The 23147-nt window shown below is 47.8% G+C and overlaps 1 protein-coding gene across 3 annotated transcripts in view; it reads left to right on the top strand.

Moving 5' to 3' along the window:
- Window positions 1-23147, top strand: part of LOC122406550 (protein Skeletor, isoforms B/C) — a 41880-nt gene that overhangs the window by 10763 nt on the left and 7970 nt on the right. For all 3 annotated transcript variants that reach the window (XM_043412061.1, XM_043412063.1, XM_043412062.1), the window contains 2 exons: window positions 8416-8641; window positions 10283-10394. In XM_043412061.1, the coding sequence (XP_043267996.1) occupies window positions 8416-8641; window positions 10283-10394 (338 nt within the window). The remainder of the gene's footprint in view (window positions 1-8415; window positions 8642-10282; window positions 10395-23147) is intronic.

The following is a 23147-nucleotide window of genomic DNA, read 5'->3' as shown; positions in this document are numbered from 1 at the left end:
ATGCATCATTACGAGGTGGCTTAGGTGACTGCGTGACAAATGTCTGACGGGGTTGAAAATGGATTCCCGTTATGGGTTTTCGCCTTCAGCTACTTTCGCGTGGCCTACCCTCGTTCTTTCTGTTCTTTATTTCCATCTTTCGTCATTTCGGATTCGCTTTCGGCCGACTCTGCTCGCTCCGTTCTCAACAGTTCATTTTCGAATCATTGCAGTTATGTAGAAACGGAACACGAAAGAGAAAAGACGTATTCGAAATGGGAGTTGTCCACGTTGTAGAAGGCAATGATAAAAAGAACGAGTATTTCGTAAAAAATCATTGAAAGTAAAGAAAAAGGAAGCTTCAAGAGAAGCGAGAGTTTTGTTCGCGAAGAACGAAGTCGTTTAAAAAAAAAAATACTTTAGTTCATTTGAAATTGAATTGAAGAATAAAGCGACAAACAAAATTCGCGTGTTCGACCGGATCCACTCGGCAGACTCGAACATTTTTTTCGTCGAATGACAAATTTCGTTTACTCAACTGAATCCTGAAAGAAATTTGAAAATTTGTCCTCATCGCTTTCGTGCGCATCCGTAAATATTTGTTTGGATCTCAAACGTCAAATTTCCTGAGCGTGAATCGTTGAGGGGTGGAAGAATCAGTCGGTTTGTCCCAAAGATATTTTTTCGCTTCAACGTGAGTTTATGGAGCCGCGCATTTTCGCTCGCTTTGACACTCGCAGATGATTTTGTCCCATTTGTCGTGAGTATTCGGAGACTCGTGCATCGAAACGAATATTTTTATTGAGAGAAACGAAACCGCGGGGTTGACATGTCTCAAAAGCAAAAAGCGAGTCCTCTAAAAATCGGGCACCCCAGAATCCGAAGCCCCCTGCGCGTGCAGAACGCGCCCGCCTTACGCACGGCGAATGGAGAGTCGAAAAAAGCGCAAAGGCGCGCTCCTCGGCGAGTGCTGGAATCGCGTGGGAATCGCCTGATATAAGAACGACAAAACGGGGTGGAATGTCGTCCGAGTTAAAAGCTTCCAAGAAGCGCGTGTGGCTCTGAAAACGATGCTTTTCCCTCGGTAATGCGTCCGGACGCAAGTATAAGTCTTGACGCGCTCCAAGCCCGCGATTGCGTCCCAACACGCGTAAAGCGGGCTTGCACGCACCCGCAGGAGCAAAAGTGTACAGCCGGGGAGCTCTCGTTGCAAAACGCACACGGGACAGTTCAATATTGCGAGAAGGGGTTGGTGCATGGCCCGCGGTCGCTCGAGGACGAACGGGATCGGTCTTAATGCATTTGCCAGCGTATATAGCCGCCGTTACGCCTCTGTGTGTGGGTGAATTCCCGTCGCGCAGTTATAGATATACCCAGAGATACGGGAGACTACAGAAGTGTTGCTGCTACGATACGCCACTCTGCTTTACGGTATACGCATCACCAGCCACCCTTCTCGCAAGCTCAGCATTCCCACTCTTCTTTTCTCTACCCTAAACCCCGAGAGCCGCTCCCGCTCCTCGTCCGCAGTCCTGAGCGATATTCAGTCTGCGTAATCTGTCTCACTCCTTTCGTCCTCTCGTTCGGTTTTCGTATTTTTTTCCCATTCCCTCGATCCGTCTCTGCTCTTTCTCTTCCTCTTTCTTTTATCTCGTTCCTTGAGCACAGGGATATAATAATGACTAAAACCTGAAGATCCCGATCTCTCCTTTGCTCTCGCGCGACTTTAATCTCTTAACGGGCACCGAAACGTCACTTCAGTCGTATTATATTCTCAGGGGGATGAAAGCTCGTTTTTCCGTTGAGATTACAATTACGTTGGATGAAAACTACTCTCGTGTATTCTCGATTAGGCGATGCGGACTGCTGTTTTTCGGTTTCGAGGTCGCAGCGCGACGATGCCGAATCGCCGTAAGGAGTTTGGGCACGGCAAGCCATTTCGGACGGTCGTTTTCGTATGATTGAACGAAAATTTATGGTGTATGAATACCTCGGTATTGATGGCTTCGGAGGGAATAGTGATCAGACGCCATTTCGAGTGTTCGAAGGCCTCTCGAGTTAATTCTCAATGTTTAATCTTCCATTTAACGATCTCCTCTCTTGGCGAGACTATTTAAATTCCATCTTCGACGAAATGATTACACGAGTGACCTCGGAGCGCGTGAAGCTCGGTGCCGGGGTTCGTGAGACAGCGCGGCAGTGTCGGAGCTCGTTGGAGGCGTGCTTGAGAACACGTAAAATTGCATTCTCGGTCCAATTGCTGTTTGCTAATTAGAGGAGTATCTTCCCCTGCTCGGAAGAGCGGGCGCGGCGTCACATCCGTCTCATTAATCACGATGGAAGCGCGCGAACTCTCGCGCGGCCATAAAACAAATGAAAATATGGATATTTACGAGCGCGGATCGTCATCAGTTCTATAAAATAAAAAGGACGAAGCGCCCGAGAACGAAAAAAGGCTCCGACGAAGGTGAAACAAATTGAGTAATGGTGTGATTCGATATCGTGCGTTAACGTCCGACTTGTGCCATTTGGAGACTCCTCGTTCGCGAGCACTTAGGAAAATCGATATACCCCCGGCTCACTTGATCCGCCAGCAGCAGCGAACGGTACGTCGCTGCTGTGCTCTCTCTCTCTCTCTCTCTCTCTCTCGTTGCTGCTTCTCTCGCTGCCAGGCCATATCTTGATTAAAATCAGTGCCACCGCTCGTCTCGCTTTTTCGCCCTTTCGCCATCTCCCACGTACTTTACTCCCAACAGCCGAGCCTCCCCCCGGTCGCAGCCCTTGTCTTCCTCTCGTTCTCCACTTCCAACTTCTTCGCATCAGCTCTTCGCTGTATCTTTAACACCTTTTTCCGCACCTCTGAAGCGAGATGCTCCCGGTTTTATTCAACTTCGCGCCAATTCTCTTTTTAGCTCTTTCCTCGCTCCCGCGTCCGGCTTCGCCCTTTTTTATATCACATTCCGGGAGCCTCTTCCCCGCGACGAATCCAGTTAGTCTCGTTACTGTCCGAGACATCCGCCTCCTGAATTAGAGAGGTGAGCTCCTCCCCCTTCCGAGCTGTACTTTCTTCCCCCCTCCCTACTCATATATCGCACTGCTGTCATTTCCGGCAGTTTACCTCCGCCCTTCTTGGCAGCCGAAGCTGAGAACCCTCTTCAACGATCGAGCCTCCGCGCTCTCCCTTCGCCTCCAAAACTTTCTCCCTTTATTAATCCTGACGCAAATGCAAACAAGTCGAATGTAGGGCTGTCTCATATTAAAACTCGTAAGACCAGAGCCTCGTCCACTGTTTTATATAAATATAATTATAGATTGCAGTCTAATCACTTTGCAGGTAGCCTGCGAATGGTCGTACGAAATTTTTCAAAATTTTTAGCCCCTGAAACTAATTGGCTTCGTGAAATACACGTTGAATGTGTGCCGCGTGCTGAACATTTAGTTCGATAAATGCAACGAACCTTGACTCGATAAATTTCTTTGTTTAGTGGAGTAAAACGAATGATTCATGCAACTCAGGAATTTTTTTAATAAACAAATTCGTTTTTTTTTGTTATATTGGTAAATGGAAATTTGTGAAATGGAAAACACCTTGGTCGAGGCAGTCAAGAATCGAGGTTTATTTTCGGTGTACACGCAGCCCGGGATCTCACACGTCGAATTCGATAATTTCAGGCGTCGCCCTCCCACTCGAAAAATCGTCCCTGGGAAACACCGTCGCCTCTTTTGCCAGGGCACAACGATACAAATTTCAATTGATTCCCTGTTTTCTTATAAAATCGCATTAAATAACGGAGCACGATGTGCTTCGTGAGAGGAATATTCGGTGAGGTCGAGCAAGTTTATTTGGGCTAGTCGCTGGGGGCGGATCTCGTCGTTGGCCCTCCACGCGCCAAGTTCACTCACCGTTGTGTGGTCACGGAGAAAAGAGTGTCACGGGGAATGATAGAAGAGTGCTGTTTCCAAAAGATGTAACGGCGATGCGGAGCGACCGGATCGTATACGCGGTCCATGAAAATCGATCCCTCGCCCTTCGACTGCCGGTTATTTGTCTCGATCAAATGTTGACCAACGGTATTCTCCGCTCCCTTCGCGAACTCCCCTCGCGTTCAGCGCTCATAAACACTCCGCTCACGATCCTTCGGCAAATAGCGCTCGAAAGTTCGAGCGAAAATAGCGTTCTTATGAATTTCGCGATTTCATTTTGGTCAATCGCGCGACGCGCGCGGCCGAAACGAGGTTTCCGTAAAGCACTCCGCGGAGCCATTTATAACGGAAGCAAACAGGGAAGCGGCGACCGCGGAAGGTGCAGAAACAGCGCGATGAAAATGAGAGAGCGCGCAATTAGCACGCGGGACATGCGACCTTGCACCGCGCGGCCCGCAGGAACAACTTGTCCGCGCGCATCGCCTTCGGGAAATGGAGCAAGGACGCGGGGGACGCGAAGCGAGAGGGATTCCGATGATTCGATAGAGAAAGACGGGCGCGACGAGGGGCCGTTCGTCAAGTTCAACGCGAGAATTTTTATTCCGAATCAAGTCTCGGGCGCGGAGGTGAATGGGAATGAAAGGCGGAAAAACGATGAGCAAGATAGGAACGCGGGGAGCGACAAGAGCGGAATACCGGAGGGAAGAACGAGGGGAAACGTAAAGAGAAAGGGAGCCAGCGAGAGGGAATAACTCGCGCGATGAAAGTGAGCGGCGTGCTCTCTCGTCGATGGAAATCGTCGCCGCCCGTTCGTTTTACCGGCGTTAATTCGTCCCGGTGATTATGGATCCATTAGCGTGGCAGGCAACAAATAGCACGGTACAATCCAATAACCGTCCACCGGCTACATAATACATAAAAGGGACTGCGCGGCCGAGGGGTGCTGCGGATTCTTCGAGTTGCACGTACAACGCCACCGCCTCCCCGTTCCTCGTCTCCTCACCCTCCCGCTCAGTCCCCCCCTCGTACATTTAAACCGCGGCGCGGCGACGGGACACACTATTTTCTAGCGTCGATTCACCAGCTCCGCTTTCACTTTACCATCCTCTACAATCGTGTGCACGCACATACTTATCCGTAAATAACGGCCTGCGTAGAGTAGACGTCGCAAGAGGGGGACAGGCTGATACGCCCGTGTTAAGTCTGCCGGCTAAAACTCGCACGACAGCCCCCCAAATCGCGACGATCCTGGCCATTGTATACAGCCAGCGTCGCATTCATCCCCGCTCTCTCGGTAATGTGTCCTGGCAAAAGTGAAAAGAGAGGACGAGTGTCGATCGAGGGATGATCAGCGATGATCGAGCCTCGCGTATATATCCACGCGTTTGACGCAATCGAAATGCGGGGGTGCGATGAACTAAGGAGACCGTTGGAGCGTAGTCACGCGCACATCCGCTTCGATTCTCCTCCTATAAATAGAAGCATTCAACCAACTTTGCGGGTTTATTATCGCCGGAGCATTCCGGAGCATTATTCAAGGATGAAAATAAAGACGAAAGATGAAATAGAGACGAATGCTTAAATTAACGATTGAAGTTGGAAAAATGGCAGAAGCAGAGGATTTTCTTACATGACCGCGACTCCTCAGAGGCTGGCAATCAGTCCAAATTTCGAACGCCCCAATTCGGGGCACGGAAAAATACGCTCATGCGAAAAGAATGCCTTAAATACACGGATACATGTAATCGGGTATCGTTATTTTTGCTCATTTTGGTGACAATGGTTTCGAGGATGATAATCACAGCAATATCGTGCCTCACACTCCCGATTCACTTGATTCGTTACAATTTAGGAATGTCGTGCTGCTTGTCATCGCTGCTTCGAAGAATATCGAAATTTGGAAGGCTTTTGTGGATAAAAAGCAAGCGAAGGATCACTCGACTCTCGACAGAGTTTGCCATTTCGAATGCTATTGGGAAGTCTGCTCTGTGCAAGGCTCACGAAAGTCTGAAGGCAAGTTCATAATCTCGCACGTCTGAGTATACTTCGGTTGAAATATTTTCACCAATCCGCCGAGAAGGCTTGGCGTGATAAATATTAATTCAGGATTCCGGCATACGATTTCTGCGCGGTACGGAGCTCTTGTCTTCAGCAGCTCATTTGTGTTCTTCACGCATTCGTTTCCTCCTTCCTACGATGGAAGAGAATTCTTCTACTTGGCAAAGTCATGAGCGAAGCCAGGAGGAGATGAAAATAGTGGGAGAGAGAGCGAGAGAGATTGGAGCTGTTGTATACGGCTTCACGCTTTATGACTCCGGGACGAGTAAACGGAATGAAATCCATGCAAATCGGGGGATAAACGTCGGGGTGCGCGGCGCTACGCAGGCATTTGCTTTCGGCTGTATTGCTCCTATCCACGAGCCCTGACGGCGGTATACGATCGAGTGTACACGGAGCATTTTTCCGACGGAATCCACTGCGATTCAGCGATCATTTATTTCCCACTGTCTTTCACCCTGGTAGCCTCATTGTCGAAAATCAAGTGACGTTAATTATGATCTTTTACGAAACAGCAAAGCTACTAAATTCAAAACTTTCCATTATTGTGACGATTCCCACAACCGTTCATAAAAAAACGTCGAGCTATTTCAACGCGTTCGATTACGAGAGATTCGACCAATTTTTTTGCTCATTTCCAGCCTCCCAATGCTTCATTAAAACACCGCGCAGCTCCTCGGACCGATTCGGAAAAAAGTAAAGGCAGTTCCATTCCGTGTAGAACGCCCCATCGAAGGATTTATAGGCACGTTTATGTACAGAACGTCAGCGCTAACAATGCTGGGCTGGATGGATTCGTTCGTTCCTCCTGGCGCCACTGGCCGTATCACTTTTGTATCGGGGTGGCGATGCGTCCAACATATTCCGTTGATAGAGTGTACGTGTGTGTTTGGACGCTTCTGTCCCATCGCGTGTGTTCGCATATGTGTAGATTAACACACCGTATCCAGCGGCCGAGTACAGCAAGAGAGAGAGAGAGTGAGTCAAAACGCGTATATCGCTGTCTCGTCCTTCCGCCGGTCCGTCTGTCCGAGCATTCCGCGTTATCCGCGCAAACGATCGAGCAGCCTGAGCGCCCGTCCATGCCGTCCCTTACTGGCTTGCGTTCCATTCGACCTCATCACGAGCTTCTCGCACGCATGTAAATAGATATACGTACACATGTGGATCGAATCCACAGTCGGACGCACGATTTATATCGACTGGTAGCGAGCAAAAGCCTGTGAACATCTCTATTTTTCTGCTCCCTCGTTAATTCGAGCCTCGATGTCGTCGTAGCGACATCGAATGCTTGCGGGCCTCGCGTTTACACGCTTTTCTAGGGATTTGGAACTCCGATTTTGGAGTGACGAGAAATTTTCAAGATTCGGAGATCTTCGGAGGTCGTGGGACCGTGGACGTTTTTTTTGTACGCTTTCGCGTCTTATTTTCTGATTTTCAGTTTTTAGGGTCGTTCTGATCCGGAGGTGTCTCGCGCTACGAGAAAATCCCATACGCGAGGGTCCAGTCGCACTGATACATAAATTGGCCACTCCGTATACACGCCCGTCACGTAAACTGGGCGCATTTCACGATTGCAATTCGGTCGATCGCTTTTTCCCAGTCCCATCGAATGACAGCTCCACCATTATGCAAAGTTGGCAATTGGAATTTCCTGCTTTTTTCTATTTCGTTCTTTGCCTCGCTCCACAAACGCGTTAGAGTGCGTTAAAATACAATTTGTGGGTTGGACTCGATCGGGTGTGCAAACTGCGAGGAGATTCGACTCGAAAAACGAACGTTTTTAAATGGATTTTGAAAAATTTTCAACCGAAACAACGTAACTCATCGTCGACGATCAATATACCGAAACTTTTTTTATTCAGAAATAGTTTTCGGAGTGACTACCTCAAAAACCATGATTCTATTGACTTTTCACTGCTCTCACTCGAAACACTGTTCCACTTTTCAGAAATATTTCAAACCCCGAAAATCCTTCAATTTTTTATATATTTCTGTTTGACTTTATTCCGAGCGAATCAAAACGCTCTTTGGTTTTTTTATCTCAGATGAACCAATCCCCCGGGAATCGTGGAGACCACGGAGAAACATATGGGTTCCCTGTGGAGTAATTTTACAACGAATCTACCCGAGATATCAGAATTAAAAAATTCTATCATAGAGTTGAAATACCAGTAAATAAATTCTTGAAATTTCCAAAGTCCATGTTTTTTTTTCCTTACCGGAAAAAAATCGTGAAAAAAACCGAAAGAATCCGGCTGCCACGCGGGGTGACCCCCTTAATAAGCTTTTCAGGATGATTCGTTCATCATTGTAGAATTATTTCTGCCTCGAGTGATTAATTTCAAACTTAATTATTCAAGTCAAATTGATTGATTTATATTATAAAATCCTTTGGAATTGAATTTATAGGAAAAAGTTATTATTTGAAGAACGATTCACCGGTGATTTCAGGCGATGCGAGAAACGGTCCTGAAAATTACGGACCGCTGATTGGCACACTGACCAACTACGCTCATGGTATAAGCGGCCGAGCTTATGCGGTGGACGACACAACGATATTCATCAAGGGATTCTCGTACGACGGGACTGGACCCGATGCCTATTTTTGGGTAGGAGAAAGCGAAATGCCGAGTCCGGCCGGAGACATCGTTCCCTATCCCGAAGACTACGTTGGCCGGTGAGAGCTTGATTCTATCATTAATTTAATTCATTTTGAGATATTCCATATTGAGGATTTACGAAGTTTTGAAAAATTTACGAATAATTTTAGATGTTTTATGGAATCACATGAAAATTTATAAAAAGAGGCATCGATCCTCCGGTGTGAAACGATTGTGAACACCGTAGGGGATCGATTTGACGTTCCGTCTTTCTCGCACATTCCCGACGGAATTTCAAAACGGATAAACATTTAAAAAATGTTTGTAGTCGCACTCCTTAAATCCAAACGTCAGTTGAGTCGAAAAGTGGAAGGATTTGGACTTAAATCCCTCGGGGTTCGAACATGGTCACAAAAACAATCGTGCAAAAGTTCAATCATTGACATTCGAAAGATTGATCACGAGTGAATAATCAAAGAGCAGTCGAAGCTAATACAGGCTCGATCGATTCTAATTATTAAGGCAGTTCATGCACGAAACGATTTTCTTAAGAAAGTCTTGAAATTTACAAAGTTTAAATGGGTAGGTGACTGACACGCGTGTATCAAATTTTAAAGCGTTCGTCTTATTGCTTATAGAGATAAACGTGTTTAAATATGAAGAAAAATACACGCGGTTATAGAGACTATACGTGAAAAATCGTTTATCTTTCCACGAAGGAACGCTTCTTACGAAGTTTATAAAAAAGTACACAATAACAATTAAGCATATATGATGTAGGTCTGGAAAAAAAATCGAGACGATTGTCTTACTAGTAATAAAGATCGTTAAAGATCGAATGAAATTGGTAACGAGCACTCGTGCATTTTGCTTCTTCTTGGCGCTGCGATTGTTGCATAAAAACTGTAGTATTTTCGCCAGGGACGAATGAAATTTGGGGTTCAGTCAGTGATGGATCCCCGATTAATTAATGACTCGTAATTTCATTCACCGAAAGACAAGTTGAAAAAATGTATTTACAATTTCGAACCAAATAACTCTGACATTAATTTAGAGTGATTATATTTTTATTAGGGAGTAAAAATCTACCCAATTTGGACACCCATAAAATACGATCCTTCGGGCATGATCTACCTTAATATCCTTCAATACCGCAATAAATACCATGAAGATTTCAAATAAACGAAGCATTTATCGACAGTCGCTCTCACAGCGATAATAGTAACAGAGAGCACAACTGAAAACGAGATCTGAGGGAGTAATTCCGATTTTATTAACTGCGCCCTTCCGCATTCCATTTCTGCATTATCAACCCCCATTTCACTCGGCTCTCATTTGCTCCCTTCGACTCGGCAGGGCTCCCTGTCAACAGTAGCTCGAGGCTTTTGGCGAGTGTTGAGATACGTGTGTATATATATACGAAGCGCAGTCCCTCGTTTCATCCTTGAGATCCGATCTCGCCGGCTCCCTTTTTCTTTCGCCATCATCCGGAGATCCATGCCGTTGGCTACGGGGCTGTTTTCATGGTAACGAATAAAGCCGCGGCATCGGAAATACAAACGAGTTTATAACGAAGATAATCTCTCGCTTATTGATCTCGCGAGTTTATCGATCGCTCGCTTCAACGCGTCAGTTTCATCATCGTTACGCGAAAAAAAATCGTCGACCAAAAAATTCGCTCATCCGGTTGCGTTAATTTTGTTCATTTTTTTGCCCAGAGATCCACCGGTTCTCACCGCTTACAACAACACCGACATCATCCTCAGACTACCACAGGGGAAAAGGATACGCGACATCAAGTGGCTGAGCGTTTGGTGCCGAAGATTCACCGTGAGTATATAACAAGAAAATTGCATTTTCTATAAGCAGCAAATACGAGAATGAAATTGCTAACAAGATTTGTAACTGAATCGCGCGGTTAGCTCCCCAAAAATTGCCAAATCGCTGCTCTTTTGCGCTCCGCCCATTGATCGAGATAACCAGATTTTCGAGGAGGAAAGTAGGCACGCGGGGGGCAGGGGCACACGTCGTAATCACGAGGGAAAAAGCACACTCGCACGAGGGCAAATGCGACCTCCCGCTGCGGCACTATCGGACGTGCATTCGTGGTCAATGGTGCGTGTCAGATGGATCCAGAAGTAAAAAGAGAGAAAAATGGACGCGCGCTAGCGGCGGAAACGAGCCGATGCTCTACATTTGAATATAGAATCTGCGCGGGGATTTTTCCACTCGAAAATTCAGTCCCTCGGGCATTTTACTACTTTGCCGTTCTCCCCCGTTCCCTCGCGTTCATCGCTTTTCAAAGACACGTGAGAATTTCGAGTTCTCGGAAGTTGCGGCGAGAGCGGTGAAACAGCATGCTCGAAAGCTGTAAAATCCACAGAAAAGAAAAAAGAAGTCTCGAATCTTATCCTGCCCGCAGACAAAGCCTTGTCATCGCCTGACACATTTCAAGATATTCGAGCGGGGAGGCTCAGAGTGGCGTACGCGAGAGCGTGAAGCGTGAGGAAAAATGGAATCGAGGAAAAATGCACTTCGCCTTCAAATTTTTCCACAATCGGTTCATTAGAACTCTGCAACCATCAATAACTCCGCCAGGTCCAAAATTTCTCATCGATCGAAAGCGCCTTTCGGAAGCTCGACGCAAAAACTTCCACGGGAATACCGGCACACCCATCGTCCGGCAGCGCATTCCATCAAGAAACGGATCATTCGAGTATTTATTGCAGTCACGATCGCCCGGGGCATCGCAGAACGATAATCCGGGAAGGAAACGCGCGTTCCAGCATCCGCCGAATTTTCCAACGCTCCCAATTTCTTCGTCCCCCCCCCCCCCCCCCTCCCCAAAAAAATACTCTGAAGACGCACAAAAAAGCTGATGGTGAGATCAGAAACGTCGGTGGATAAAGAGCGAAGAGACGGCCGCTCCGGGAGCTCCGGTTCGATCGAAATATTAGTCGAGCGAGGGCAGAGTCGTGTGCACACAAATTCCGCGTGTGTGTATAGCGACGACACAGACGTAACCTGCTCTCGAGCTCTTGCTCCGATATTAGAAGGGCTTTAATATAGAGGTCCGAGAGCCGGGCAATAGCGGAGAAGAGGGAGGAGGGAAAACCTCGAGCCGAAGGGACGGGAAGATTCGCATGGGAGAATAAGCGCGCTCCTCTGTGTATAGATCGAGAGCACGAGGTTTGGGGTGGCCCCGCACTGTGACAACCCTCCATCAGACACGCTCTGTCACCGCAAAGCGCGTCGTCGCGTTCTCTCGCTCTCGCCACTAGCCCCGCGACGTTTCATTTTCTATAGAGAGCTTCGTCGAAGCTCGTAGAAGCGCGGGGCGCCGCGAGTACAGATCGATATATGTGTACAGAAAACAGGGATACGTCGACGTTCGAGTTTTTCGACTTTTCGTAGCCGTTGTACGTGCGCCGGCCCTCCGGATGTGCACCGACGCGAGGCCCTCGAGTCTCATGACGCAGCAGCGATCTTCAACGATTTCCGCGCCCTCGATCGCCACGTTTTTCCCTTGCTTTTCGCACGCTGCCGCACTCTCGAGTTCTCGTCCGAGGAGTGCATTAGTACACGGGCGTCGTCACTGATCCCGTTGTTACAGCGCTAATGGACGAAACTTTTCGCGTAATGCGCGAACCGGCCCGCGCGCCTCGGTCCCCAGCCCCAAAAGCCTTTTCGTTCGACGACTCTGCGCGGATAAACTTTGATTCGGAAGTCGCTCGATGATTGATCGCTCGACACGGAGCCGTGTCGGTCGTTCGTTCCTCCGAGTCCGTTTTTTCCAGTGAGACATGATGAATGGAAGCTCCACGTACCCGCGCAGCTTGCTTCACCCTTTCCACGCACTTACTCCATATCATTCATTTTCCCTCGTCCCCAAAATACACGTTTTTTCACACGAGCTTGTACGACGCTGAAAATAACTTGGAAGCTAAAACAATCGCACCTCCCCCTCGTCGGCTGCCTTCCACAAGCTGCGGAATGATTCAAATCGAAGGGTGATAAGCGTCGTACGAATGCCAAGAGTTGATGCGCCCTGTACGCCGCTACAAGAGAGGAAGGGAGAAACCAGCAGCGGGAGAGGGCGCAGTTTTGCTTGGGTATCGAGTAGACAGGAGCTGTCTGCCAGTTTTTGAGCTGACTCTCTCCCCGTGCTCGTGGAAGCGGGATCGAGCCACGGAGCGTATCCCCAGGCGCTTCCTCGACGAAGTATCCATTGTTGAAATAAGCTCTCCCCTATCCGTCTCCGCGCGCTTTCTCTTTCTGGACAGATTACTCGCGGCTCTTTATCCCTCGCAGCTCTCTCGTCATCTATAGACACGGAGCGAGAAAGAAAGCGACGTCACACAGATATACGGGCGCGGAGGAGCCACGCTCGTCTCGGGATCCATATCAGATCCTTTCTCCCGGATCAAGCTCCTCCTGATGATATTCTCACGAATCAAACCTGTTTCTCATTCCTTTTCTATATACTCTGGGTCTCCCGTGTAAGGATATCCCCTGAACGGGACGCGTTCTCAAGCGCTCGCCTCGAATCCGCAATCCCCGCCGTCCTCTTGTTCCCGGTTGAGCTTTTCCCAGATGCTTTACCCTCTTTCAAAGCACCGCGATATTTCGGCGATATCAAGCCCAGCCAGGACTCGAGTGGAACGTGCCGTTCGATCAATCGCCCGATTCAACACCCCGACATTCCCCTACTTTTTCCTCTTTCACCGTTACTCTTGCTACCATACTTTTGTGACGTTTTTCAAAGCTTTTGCCAACATCCCTTCGCACTGTTCTTGCACTATTTTTACTCGGGATCGCCCTCACATCACGTTTTTATTGAAGCTCTCAACGTTCGAAGCAAAACATTGAAATAAACAGGTCGCTGGTGATGTTATTAAGCTCCTTTTCTCCTAAATCGCTTTTATTTGCTTCCACATTCGTTTGCCTTTCGATTCGTTTTTTCTAAATTGGAACTTACGCACTGAGAAAAGAGATGTTCGAACGGACGAAACGACTTGGTGACGTTCGTCGAATTCTATATTTTCATGTCCTGGCTATTCGGTCGATTAAATACGCAGCGGCGAGTGTCCAAAAATCAAACTAAAATTCGCTCCTACCAAATTTCCTCGCGAATATAAAAAATATTGAAAAATGTGATTTTTATTCAATCACAAATTGCTCAAGCGTTTGTCACAACCGAAGATACCAGAGCCGGACCCACCCCGCTTCACTGCTCATTACGAAATTCATTTGTCCCGATCTCAACAAAAATTCACACAAAAATTCGGTAGAATACACGCTAAATCCAGGACAACAAAATTCCTTTGATTCGCAAAATAATTCGAGTCAAACAATAAATTCAGCTGATCCAACAAGTATCTTTGCTTAATGAAATATCATAAATAATTTATGCGAATCAACGATTTTTCGAATCGACAAAAAACATTTCTTCCAACCCACTCCACGAAACTGTGGTCAATTCACTGGAGCTCCTTTGTTCGACATCTCGGTGAATTCCATTGCAGAATTTTTGTCCTCGCAATCCCTGAAATTCGGAAGCTCCATAAACTTTCTTCCCAATCGACAAAACATTTTCCTAAATATCGTTCCTCGGTAAAGTTTCCCCAGAAAAATTCGTGCTCACTCGCCATCAAGGCCTGATTGGCTCACGCAAGAGGGAGACGCAGTAACGAAAATAAAAGTCACTCGCACCATTCGCTTGTATACCGTGTTTACGACTATGTTACAACTCACGCCCGCGTGACGTACATTCCTGTATGACTGTATACAAAGTGCCGGCACGATGACACTGTTCTTCCTTATCCTCGTCCGCAATCTTAACGACGCCTCGATCATTCATAACTAAACTCGCCACAAGTTCGTGATCAACGACGACGTAACACACAGCAACAGTTTCATTATATCGCTCCATAAATATTTCGGATTCGCGATCGGTGCGACACGACCTGAGCCGAATGCGGGCAAATGTTACGCTGGCAATCTCGCAATGCGGATCGGAAGAATCGCTCGAGAAAATTCTACTTTTTCTCACGTTTTTTTCCCCAGAATTAACGAACGAGAACCTCCGCCATTTGAGCTATTGACTCACAACTTCCATCATCGTTTCATCGAACCAAAATTCACGTTTGTAAATAAAGGGAAATTGGCACATTCAGCTCTTGAGCGCTTTACAATCTGACGATTCTTCACGCAGCACCTGAACGCAGTGCGATCGAGTCGCGGAGTTTCGATTTTTTTGGGTGAAGAAGTATTCAGAGGCCTGCCCGCCTGGCTGACCATTACCGACGTTACCTACTTGTGCAATATTTCGAGAGACGAACCGACAAGGTGCTCTCATTCGTAGGATATTTCGTAACAAATATGTCTTTCAGTTTTCGCATGAATTTATGGGAAAAGAAAGTTTAATAAAAAATTTTGCCCGGGTCATTTCGAAGCGTTAATTAAGAAGTTTTTTCTCAGTCTGTCATGTAGCTCCGTCATAAGTTTTAATATACTTTTAATACTTTTGAAGTCCTTATCGGTAAGAACAAAGCCAAATAGTCAGGGAGTACGCGAGTTCGGAATAAAGGGCTTCTGTAAATGATGCGCGAGAGCACGCGAGAGTGACGCGCGCGAGCGCTCGCTCCTCTGCATGCGCGCGTGTGAGTATGCAGCCCCGCGACCGTGTTAATTAAACGTACTCGCCGCGTAATTTTCGTCGGTGGGGTGGCGGCGCCGGGGCGCAGAGACACTGAAAGTGCCTGCGGAATAAGGGTGCTGGTCGCTGCGAGGAGGAAGAAACCGTGTGGCACTGCCGTTGGCACCGAGTGGACTCTTCATTATCCCCTTCATTATACATGGGACCGACTCCATTGGTGTAATAATGAAGCCCTGCACTCTCGGGGCTCAAACGTATCTCAGTTTCTGAAGCATCTTGCAGTGCCAAAAGCTCGAACTTCCCGACTCGAGCGAGTGAGCAAAGTTCACGGGGTTCGAATTCCCGAAATGTTTCATCATCCAGCATCCTCGGAGCGTGCATTTTTCGGTCTGATTTTTAACGCGCGTTTCCTCGCGATCACGAATTTCATTTATCTTCCAACGGTTATGACGAATACGAAATTTTTCGGGGCCACGGAATCGTCGCGTTTCGGCACAAAATCATCGATTTGACAGTTGTCCTGCTCGGACAGTTGAACACCAAAATCGAGATAAGAACGAAAGTCTTCCAACGGATGAAAGTCAATTGGAGGAAAAACTCTCCTTCTTCGTATCCCTGATGCGGGAATATCGTGACTCTTTTCAAACATCTTCAGGATTATTCGACGAGGATTCTGCCCCGATGCAGTCGTCTCCAACAGTCAATCGTCGGAGGAGAAAAAAGGCACGCTTGATGCACCCGGAAAGCTTCGTTCCCCTTTACCGATGAATCGGTCCCGTGAAAACTAACTGGATCTGGCAGAAATTGGAGGCGAATCACGTTGAATCATGACAGCCAAAAGACGATATATGGAAACGAGGAGCAAGGATGAGGAAACCAGGGGAGAAATGTGACGGAATCGTCGAAAGGAATGGAAAAAAATGCGCTGCTTTTTGGTGTGATATTCGTGAATTGCAACATTTTTATAATCACCAGGAACCCCCCGATGGAGAGGGCACGCGGGATTGAAAAAGGAGTCAAAGTTCGAAGATAATTGGAGAGTCCAACGATAACTATAGAGCTGATGGGAACGGCGGGCGATCAGGTATTGAGGCACCGCTCATATTCTGGGCTAACACCGAAGTAATGACAAAGCGCATGCGTGTGTACAGGCGCGCGGCAAACACCGGTCGATGTTGGCCGGGCTGGCGCGCGCGGTCACAGAGAGAGGATGCAGCCGCTCCGCTGTTCCGCGCTGCCACCTCAATTCTTCGACTTTAAAGCCTCTCTCGTTGCCGTACTCCGGCGACGCCATTTTGAAATATCATGACGGGGATGCAACCCCGGTACGCGAGACCAGCCCGAAACACGTTGTTCGATTTTCGTTCACCAGGTTTTCCGCAGCTTTCCAAAGCTCTTCGTCCGCAAAGGCCGATACCAACGAGCTTTTTCGGTTTTACAAGCTTTTTCGGCAATTTTCTCACTCCGTTCGTTGGGATCCTAATCAGGCCAGTGAACGCAACGCCCAACATGTTTCGCCTGCTATTTTCGTTCTAAGAATCACCGCGGGGAATTGACGGGCGAACAAATTCGCAGCCGTTTGTTCAATAACGTACAGAAAACTCTTCGAAATTCCTGAATGAAGAATTACGCGCTTTGAGGCACTCGATGTTCAAACAATTGTTGGGAAAAATCCCAAACGAAAAAAATTTTCTCAAAAAGGGGTCTCGAAACGATGACGTACGAAAAAATGCAGTGGCAAGCCAGACTTCGCAAACTGCCGAATGATTTTCAGTCGCATCGGTTGATACGAGATCGCAGAAATCGGAGAATGCAGCACTCGATTTCTCCATTCGAATAAATGCTGCAATACGCCAATGTTTCAATCATTCATCGTATGAAATAGCGCGCGTCAATCCTTCGAGAAACGTGACACGTTTTCATACAAAGGGTTTGAATACTGCCGCGTATCGTCCTCATTAAGGGGGTCGCGCCGCGTGGCAGCCGGTTTTTTCGGCTTTTTCCGCGATGTTTTAGCGGCCAGGAAAAAGCATAGACTCTTGAAATTCGAAGGGTTTATTTATTGGTATTTCAACTGAAAAGTTCAATTTTCAAGAATCTTTTCAAAACGTTCATTCACGACCATTCTCGTGCCCATTACTACGGCGTCGACCCAACGAATGGGGTACAAAAAGCATTAAATAAAGGCACGCCCGCATTGATATAAACTTGGAATAATACGCTTCGCGGACTCGTCGTTAGAAGACCGAAAGTTTGCAGAAAAAAGAGCGAGAGCCGCCGAAGCCCTCAAACTCCTTACGACGCGATGCTACTGCGATTTTAAAAAACTGCAGAGTTTAACCTGAAATCCTCGGCTAAAGTTTCGCAACGCTCATCTACTTTGGCAGTTGGAAGCCCGATGGTCGAAAGCGCGCACATGCACATCTGCACGTATCGATAAACGGGGCATAAAGTAGAGCGCAGCTAACGCGTGGAGCTCGAGAGCCCCTGGCATTATTTCGTTAGCGATATTTCTCGCTTATGCGCCCAGAAATGGGAGACTTCTGACGAGGTTGCGTGATATCACGAGCGTATATTTCGACGGAGGTTCAACTTGGAATATGAAATTTCATCATGAGGGTGTTGCGTTGGGAGAAGCCACAATTGCAGCGAAGAGTCGATTGAATATTTCAAGAAATCAAATTCCAAAGAGCGCGAGCGATCGAAAACGAATCAAAGAAAATGTAAAAACCCAGCGATCATCGTGACGTTTATGAAATATTCTGTCGATCGAAGCTTCTCGCCTGTCGACGTCGATGTGTCACAATTTTCGAGGATATAATCACACTCCCGAAGCGATTGGGAAATGGCGAGATCATTCGATTATTTGCGAAGGCATATTTCGCGTTGCTTTGAAAAAGTGTGTTCTCGTACAGACTTTGAAGAGGTCTCTGACGAGGGAAGCTTGAAAAGAATTCCTCTCGCCAAATGCGGCCACTAATTGCAAACTTTTAGTTCCACGCATGAAGAATGCTCCGCGTGTAAAAAGAGGCCACACATCGCCAAGGCGCATATTGCACGAGCATTGTTCAGTTTAGTAGCTGAGATTAAAGAAGGAGAGAGAGAGAGAGAGAGAGAGAGAGAGAGGAAGCGGAAGGCAAATACTAATTTGGAGGATCCCTTTTCTCCGTCTGTGAGCCTCCTGAGCATTAACGAAGGAACACATACAACCGCGCGCGCCGACGAATCTCTCGTGAAGGAGTGCGGAGAAAGCTCAGCGGTTTTACCTGGACACAGTACGAGCCGTAACCAACGATGACCGCACAACTTACGAAACTCCGTTCTCTGTTAGACTTAATAAAGGGTCCTCCAAAGTACTGGCTCCAGGGCACGTTTCCATACAGATATTCACGGTGAAAACTCGACGTTTCGTGCTTACAGTGTACTCTGGCATACGTGATTTTACCTCCGCTTTGTGCCCATGTGGATTCGGAGCTCGTGCACCCGCACGCACACACGTAGCCGGGCGCGCGCAACCCCAAGCTCGTCCCATCCTCGTCGTCTCCTTTCCAGCAGAGAACGTCGCTCTTCGAACCTGGACTCGGTCTCTTTTCCTCGCGCTCTCTCCCCACGCGCTCTCCATCCGCCTGCGAGCCTCACCGCAACGCCACCATTGGGCCAGAGCTTGCGAAAGTTTCAGGTACCCGTTCGAGACCGCCCACAAGCACACCGACGTTCTCCTCCGCCGCTCCTGCCTCTCTCGGCCTCCGCAACCCCGTCCGAAGCAGCCGAAGTTTTGTCTCCGATTACGAGAGAGCAGGGCTGCGCGCGTCGCTCGCCCTCCGCACCGCGCGCTGCGCGTTTTATTGTTGTCCTTTACTACTCCGCTACTACTAATACTACGACTGCTTTTACTACTGCTCTTACTACTCTGTGTAGGACTACCAATACTACGAAACGAGACTGCTGCACTCCGAGTTTGAGGGCGAGCGAAAAAGGGGCGAACCTCCTGACTGGTCTGTTTCCTCTTTTTCTCTGTTTCCTCTCGACGAAAGCCAGCATCTTTTCTTCCTCCTCTGGCTCGGCCGCGTCGCTTCTTTGCTTTAATTTCTCCACTTTTGTCATCTCCCTTTCAATTATTTAGTGCGTCTATTGCGGGGATCTCGAGATCGAAAAGAGTTTTTGATAGATAGACGAGAAGGGAGCGAGAAATGTGAACTCTTGGGGCTCGTTGCGAAGGACGAATTGCCCGAGCGACCGCGAGCCACGAACTGGCCTGGATTCGAATCTCTTTTTTTCGAGCATGTGCCCGCTGCTGCGGGAGAATCTTTTTCGGGTGAACGACGAATCGCTGGCTCGAATGCACGCGCATCGACCTCGCAGCGCTCTCGATTTCACGAAGGGCTCTCAGCGTTAATGAGGCCAGAATTCGGCACGATAAACTCGACTCATTGGCCTCGCGAGGGAAACTTCGACGAAGAAATAATCGAGGCGCAACGGCGCCGCTCCGCGTCCCGCTGCACCGAAGCTCCGGAACACTGGTATTTAACTGGAGCTTACCAGTCCTCCCTACGTGGGAGCACAAAGTTTCGGAATAAAAAGAGAGGAAAGAAGGAGATAAAAAACAAACGAACGTCGAAAAAGGAAGCGAACGGGCCCGGAAAAAAGGGATAAAGCAAAGTGCCATTAAACCTGGCACGTGAAATCGGCTCGGGGAGCAGAAATCTCCTGCTTTTCGCATCGATGAGGAACGAGAAACTGCAGCGAGCCTCCGAGCGGAGGAAGAGAGGCGAGATGGCACGTTTAATTTATCACCTACTTGAACCCTCGTCGGCGAATCTCTCTTTCTCTCTCTCTATATCTATAAATATATCGATATTCTTCCCAATTTCTACCTCATTTTTCCCCACGGGAATATTCCTACGTTTCCAAGCTTTATTTATGGCAGCTCCTCGCGCCCCTTTTATCTTCACTTTGAAAACTTTAATGTTCTTCCGCCCCCTCGCTCATCCCGCCGCTCCATTCCTCTTCGATTTGAGACTCTCAACCGTATTGTTTTCAGCTCGATACTAATTCCATAAAATCATGAGCAAATGACGATAGGAACAGTGCGCGAGGAAACGCGACTCGGCGGTCAAGGCAACACGCCCTCCGTGTTTCCCCCTCAGGATCCCCCCCCGGCAGCCTCTCGTGTAGTTCGAACGTGTTAGTATATATCCCCGGTCAACGATTTACGATTCGCGACATAGCGAGAGCAGCCATAAAGGGGGTGTTACGCCCTATCACGCTTAACGAGGCACGATGTCTCAATTTCCGAAAGGACCGAGCCGGGCACGTGGCCCTGAGAGGACGAGGGCGGTGCAACACCCTGTCCGAGCTCGTCCCTTATCCTGCGTTAGTTAACTATCGCTGTATGCAACTAAATCTGATCCATACCGCGCGCAGCCACCGCACCGAACTACGGAACGTCCGAGGATGCTCCGTGAAGCTGAATTTACGCCTGCGAAAACCATTGGACATTAAACTCGAAGCACGACTCGACAGCACGTTCTACCGGCGAAAACCCATCGTCGCTGAGACCTATTTGAAGCAGTTATTCCCCGGTGGATCCGATGAAGGACCTCCGCGATAAGATTCGTTAAAATAATATTATTCGTCCAGGAGCAGGGGGCGCGCGATCTAATCCACCCTCTTTTCTTCTCGTCCCGGTAGCCCTCAACGCCCTCGCTTGACGCAACGAGTATAAAAAGCATGCGAGCTGCTCCCTTAGCGAGTGCACGGAATTCGTTTGTTCGACGACCCGGATTTTCTACACTGGACTTTTCAGGTTGTTTGTCAGCGTGTTATGGTCGAATTGAGGGTCGCGGGGAATCCTCGTTCCCGGATTTCGGAAGATGAAATTCGCCGTAATTCGCCCCACGACGACTGGGGACAAACGAAATCTCCGATCCTGTGCTGCACCAAAAGGGAAATGCAGGATAAATGATTTTTGGAACAGTCTAAATTACACCGCTCACCGATTCCCCTTGAGTAAAGGATAAAAAGATGAAATGGAAAAAATACGGTGAAAGGGAAAAAAGAGAATAGAGATTCGAGATTCGGATCTAAATCCGGGCGGGACTTCGAGATAAACGAGCGTCTATTAGGTCCGCCAGGCATTATAGAAGCGATGAGAGTTTTAGCGAGTATGAAAGAATGATCAGGGAGAGAAATTGACGTGGTAATCTATACCGTAGCACCGAAAGAGCATGAGCCGCCACCCCTTCGATTATCCAGGAGCGCTCTCAGGCTCGATACAGTATACAGGGTGTCCGACGCTTCAACTCCAAATCGAATTTCGAGCCGAAAAGCTTCGAATGACTTTTCAGTGCGATCCGATCCGGACGAGCAGCGAACGGTTACGAAGTTCTTTCCTTTTATGCGCCATACTCTCAGAACGGTTGGAGATTCGAGCAAAATGCATAGGACCGATTTTGTAGAGCGCGAAATTTTCTACGAAAAAGTATTTCATAGTTTTTTCGCTACACGCCGTCCTTTGCTTCTGAGAGCGGCTCGAAAAGTCGGCACATTTTTTCGACGAAATTCCAGGCTCCCCAGCTTCGCTCCCAAGAATCTGAGAACCTCGAACCACAGTGGTCAACGAACTATACTAGAAAAACGTCAAATCGAGGAGATTTTTCGCGTCCGAACACCGCGAAGACGCACAACGCGGCAAGGTCAAAGCTATCGAATTGATGGGAATTGCGAACGCACTTTTGACGAGATTTGTACAGCGACGGAGTGCTCCGTTACCTGCGAACCGACATTTGCGATCATTCTTCTTCGACGCCATTTTCCACTCGAGTCTCCACACGAATCCTGCTTATTAGAAACTCCAATGTTTGTACAAGCATAGGAGAAAATGAACCGAGAGTTAATTGACTTTTCATGACTACGAAGCACCCACGAATAATCTCGACTGATATCCCCACCCCATCTGAGAAACAAATCTCGAGAGATACTGATTTTATTCGTCCCGGATTTCGCGGTGTGAGATTAAGTGAAATTGTGTAATATGAGGGATGGAGAAAAACCGAGAATCGTTTCGAGGGAGCTGGAAACGGAATCGTTTTACGAATTTAACCGCGAGCTTCTCTTCCCCAGAACGTTTGACGGGATTATATACTTTTTCGATGCTTCCCACCAGCTCCCGATGGATCTGCAGGGGCAAAGAGAAACGACGACTTATACAGCGTTCTTGGAACAAATCGAGGGAGAGAAAAAACGCGATCGCTGGCTCCTTCTCTTCTTCTTCTTCTTCTTCTTCCACTTCGCTGTCCACCTTACAGAGATAAAGGCGTATATCGATTTTCCCCACTGGTGCGCGATAACCATCGAGCACATAAAAACCACCCTCCGCAGCTTTCTTCTGGTTCACATTAAATCATATGTGTCGCTTACAAATTAGGTGTTAAATCCTCGCTCGATGCTGTTTATGTGACAGGGGTGTGACACCGTCGACGACTTTATTACGCGAGCCTCTCGCGGTCAGACGGGTGGGGATAAAATGTTTGAATTACTCAAATTTCGAACAGCCAAAATCTCGAGCTTATGAACCTCGAATGATAATATGGAGACAGATTAATTCGACCAGAGCTTTGAGTGTCGAGAATAAATAAAGTAGAACTTCAAGGTTCGAAGCAGCACGTTTACGCTGAGAATAGAGTGGAACGACGACTAAAATATCGATTTTGGGGAAATTCGACTATCGCTCTTTCGATTCATAAATTACTACGATCAGCAATACTGCGAATATTCACTATTTCGAAAATATAATAACGAAAGAGCAAATATTACTCGGGTTGAAATACTGAAACACCAAAAAGTCGAACGGCGAAACGTTAGAAAGTCGACGGATCAAAATAAAGAAATGCGAGCTCAAAATACACGTGTCCCACTCATCACTT

Source organism: Venturia canescens, chromosome 2, assembly GCF_019457755.1.
Source record: "Venturia canescens isolate UGA chromosome 2, ASM1945775v1, whole genome shotgun sequence".
NCBI classification, from domain to species: Eukaryota; Metazoa; Arthropoda; class Insecta; order Hymenoptera; family Ichneumonidae; genus Venturia; species Venturia canescens.
This window is presented reverse-complemented; position numbering and strand designations above follow the sequence as displayed.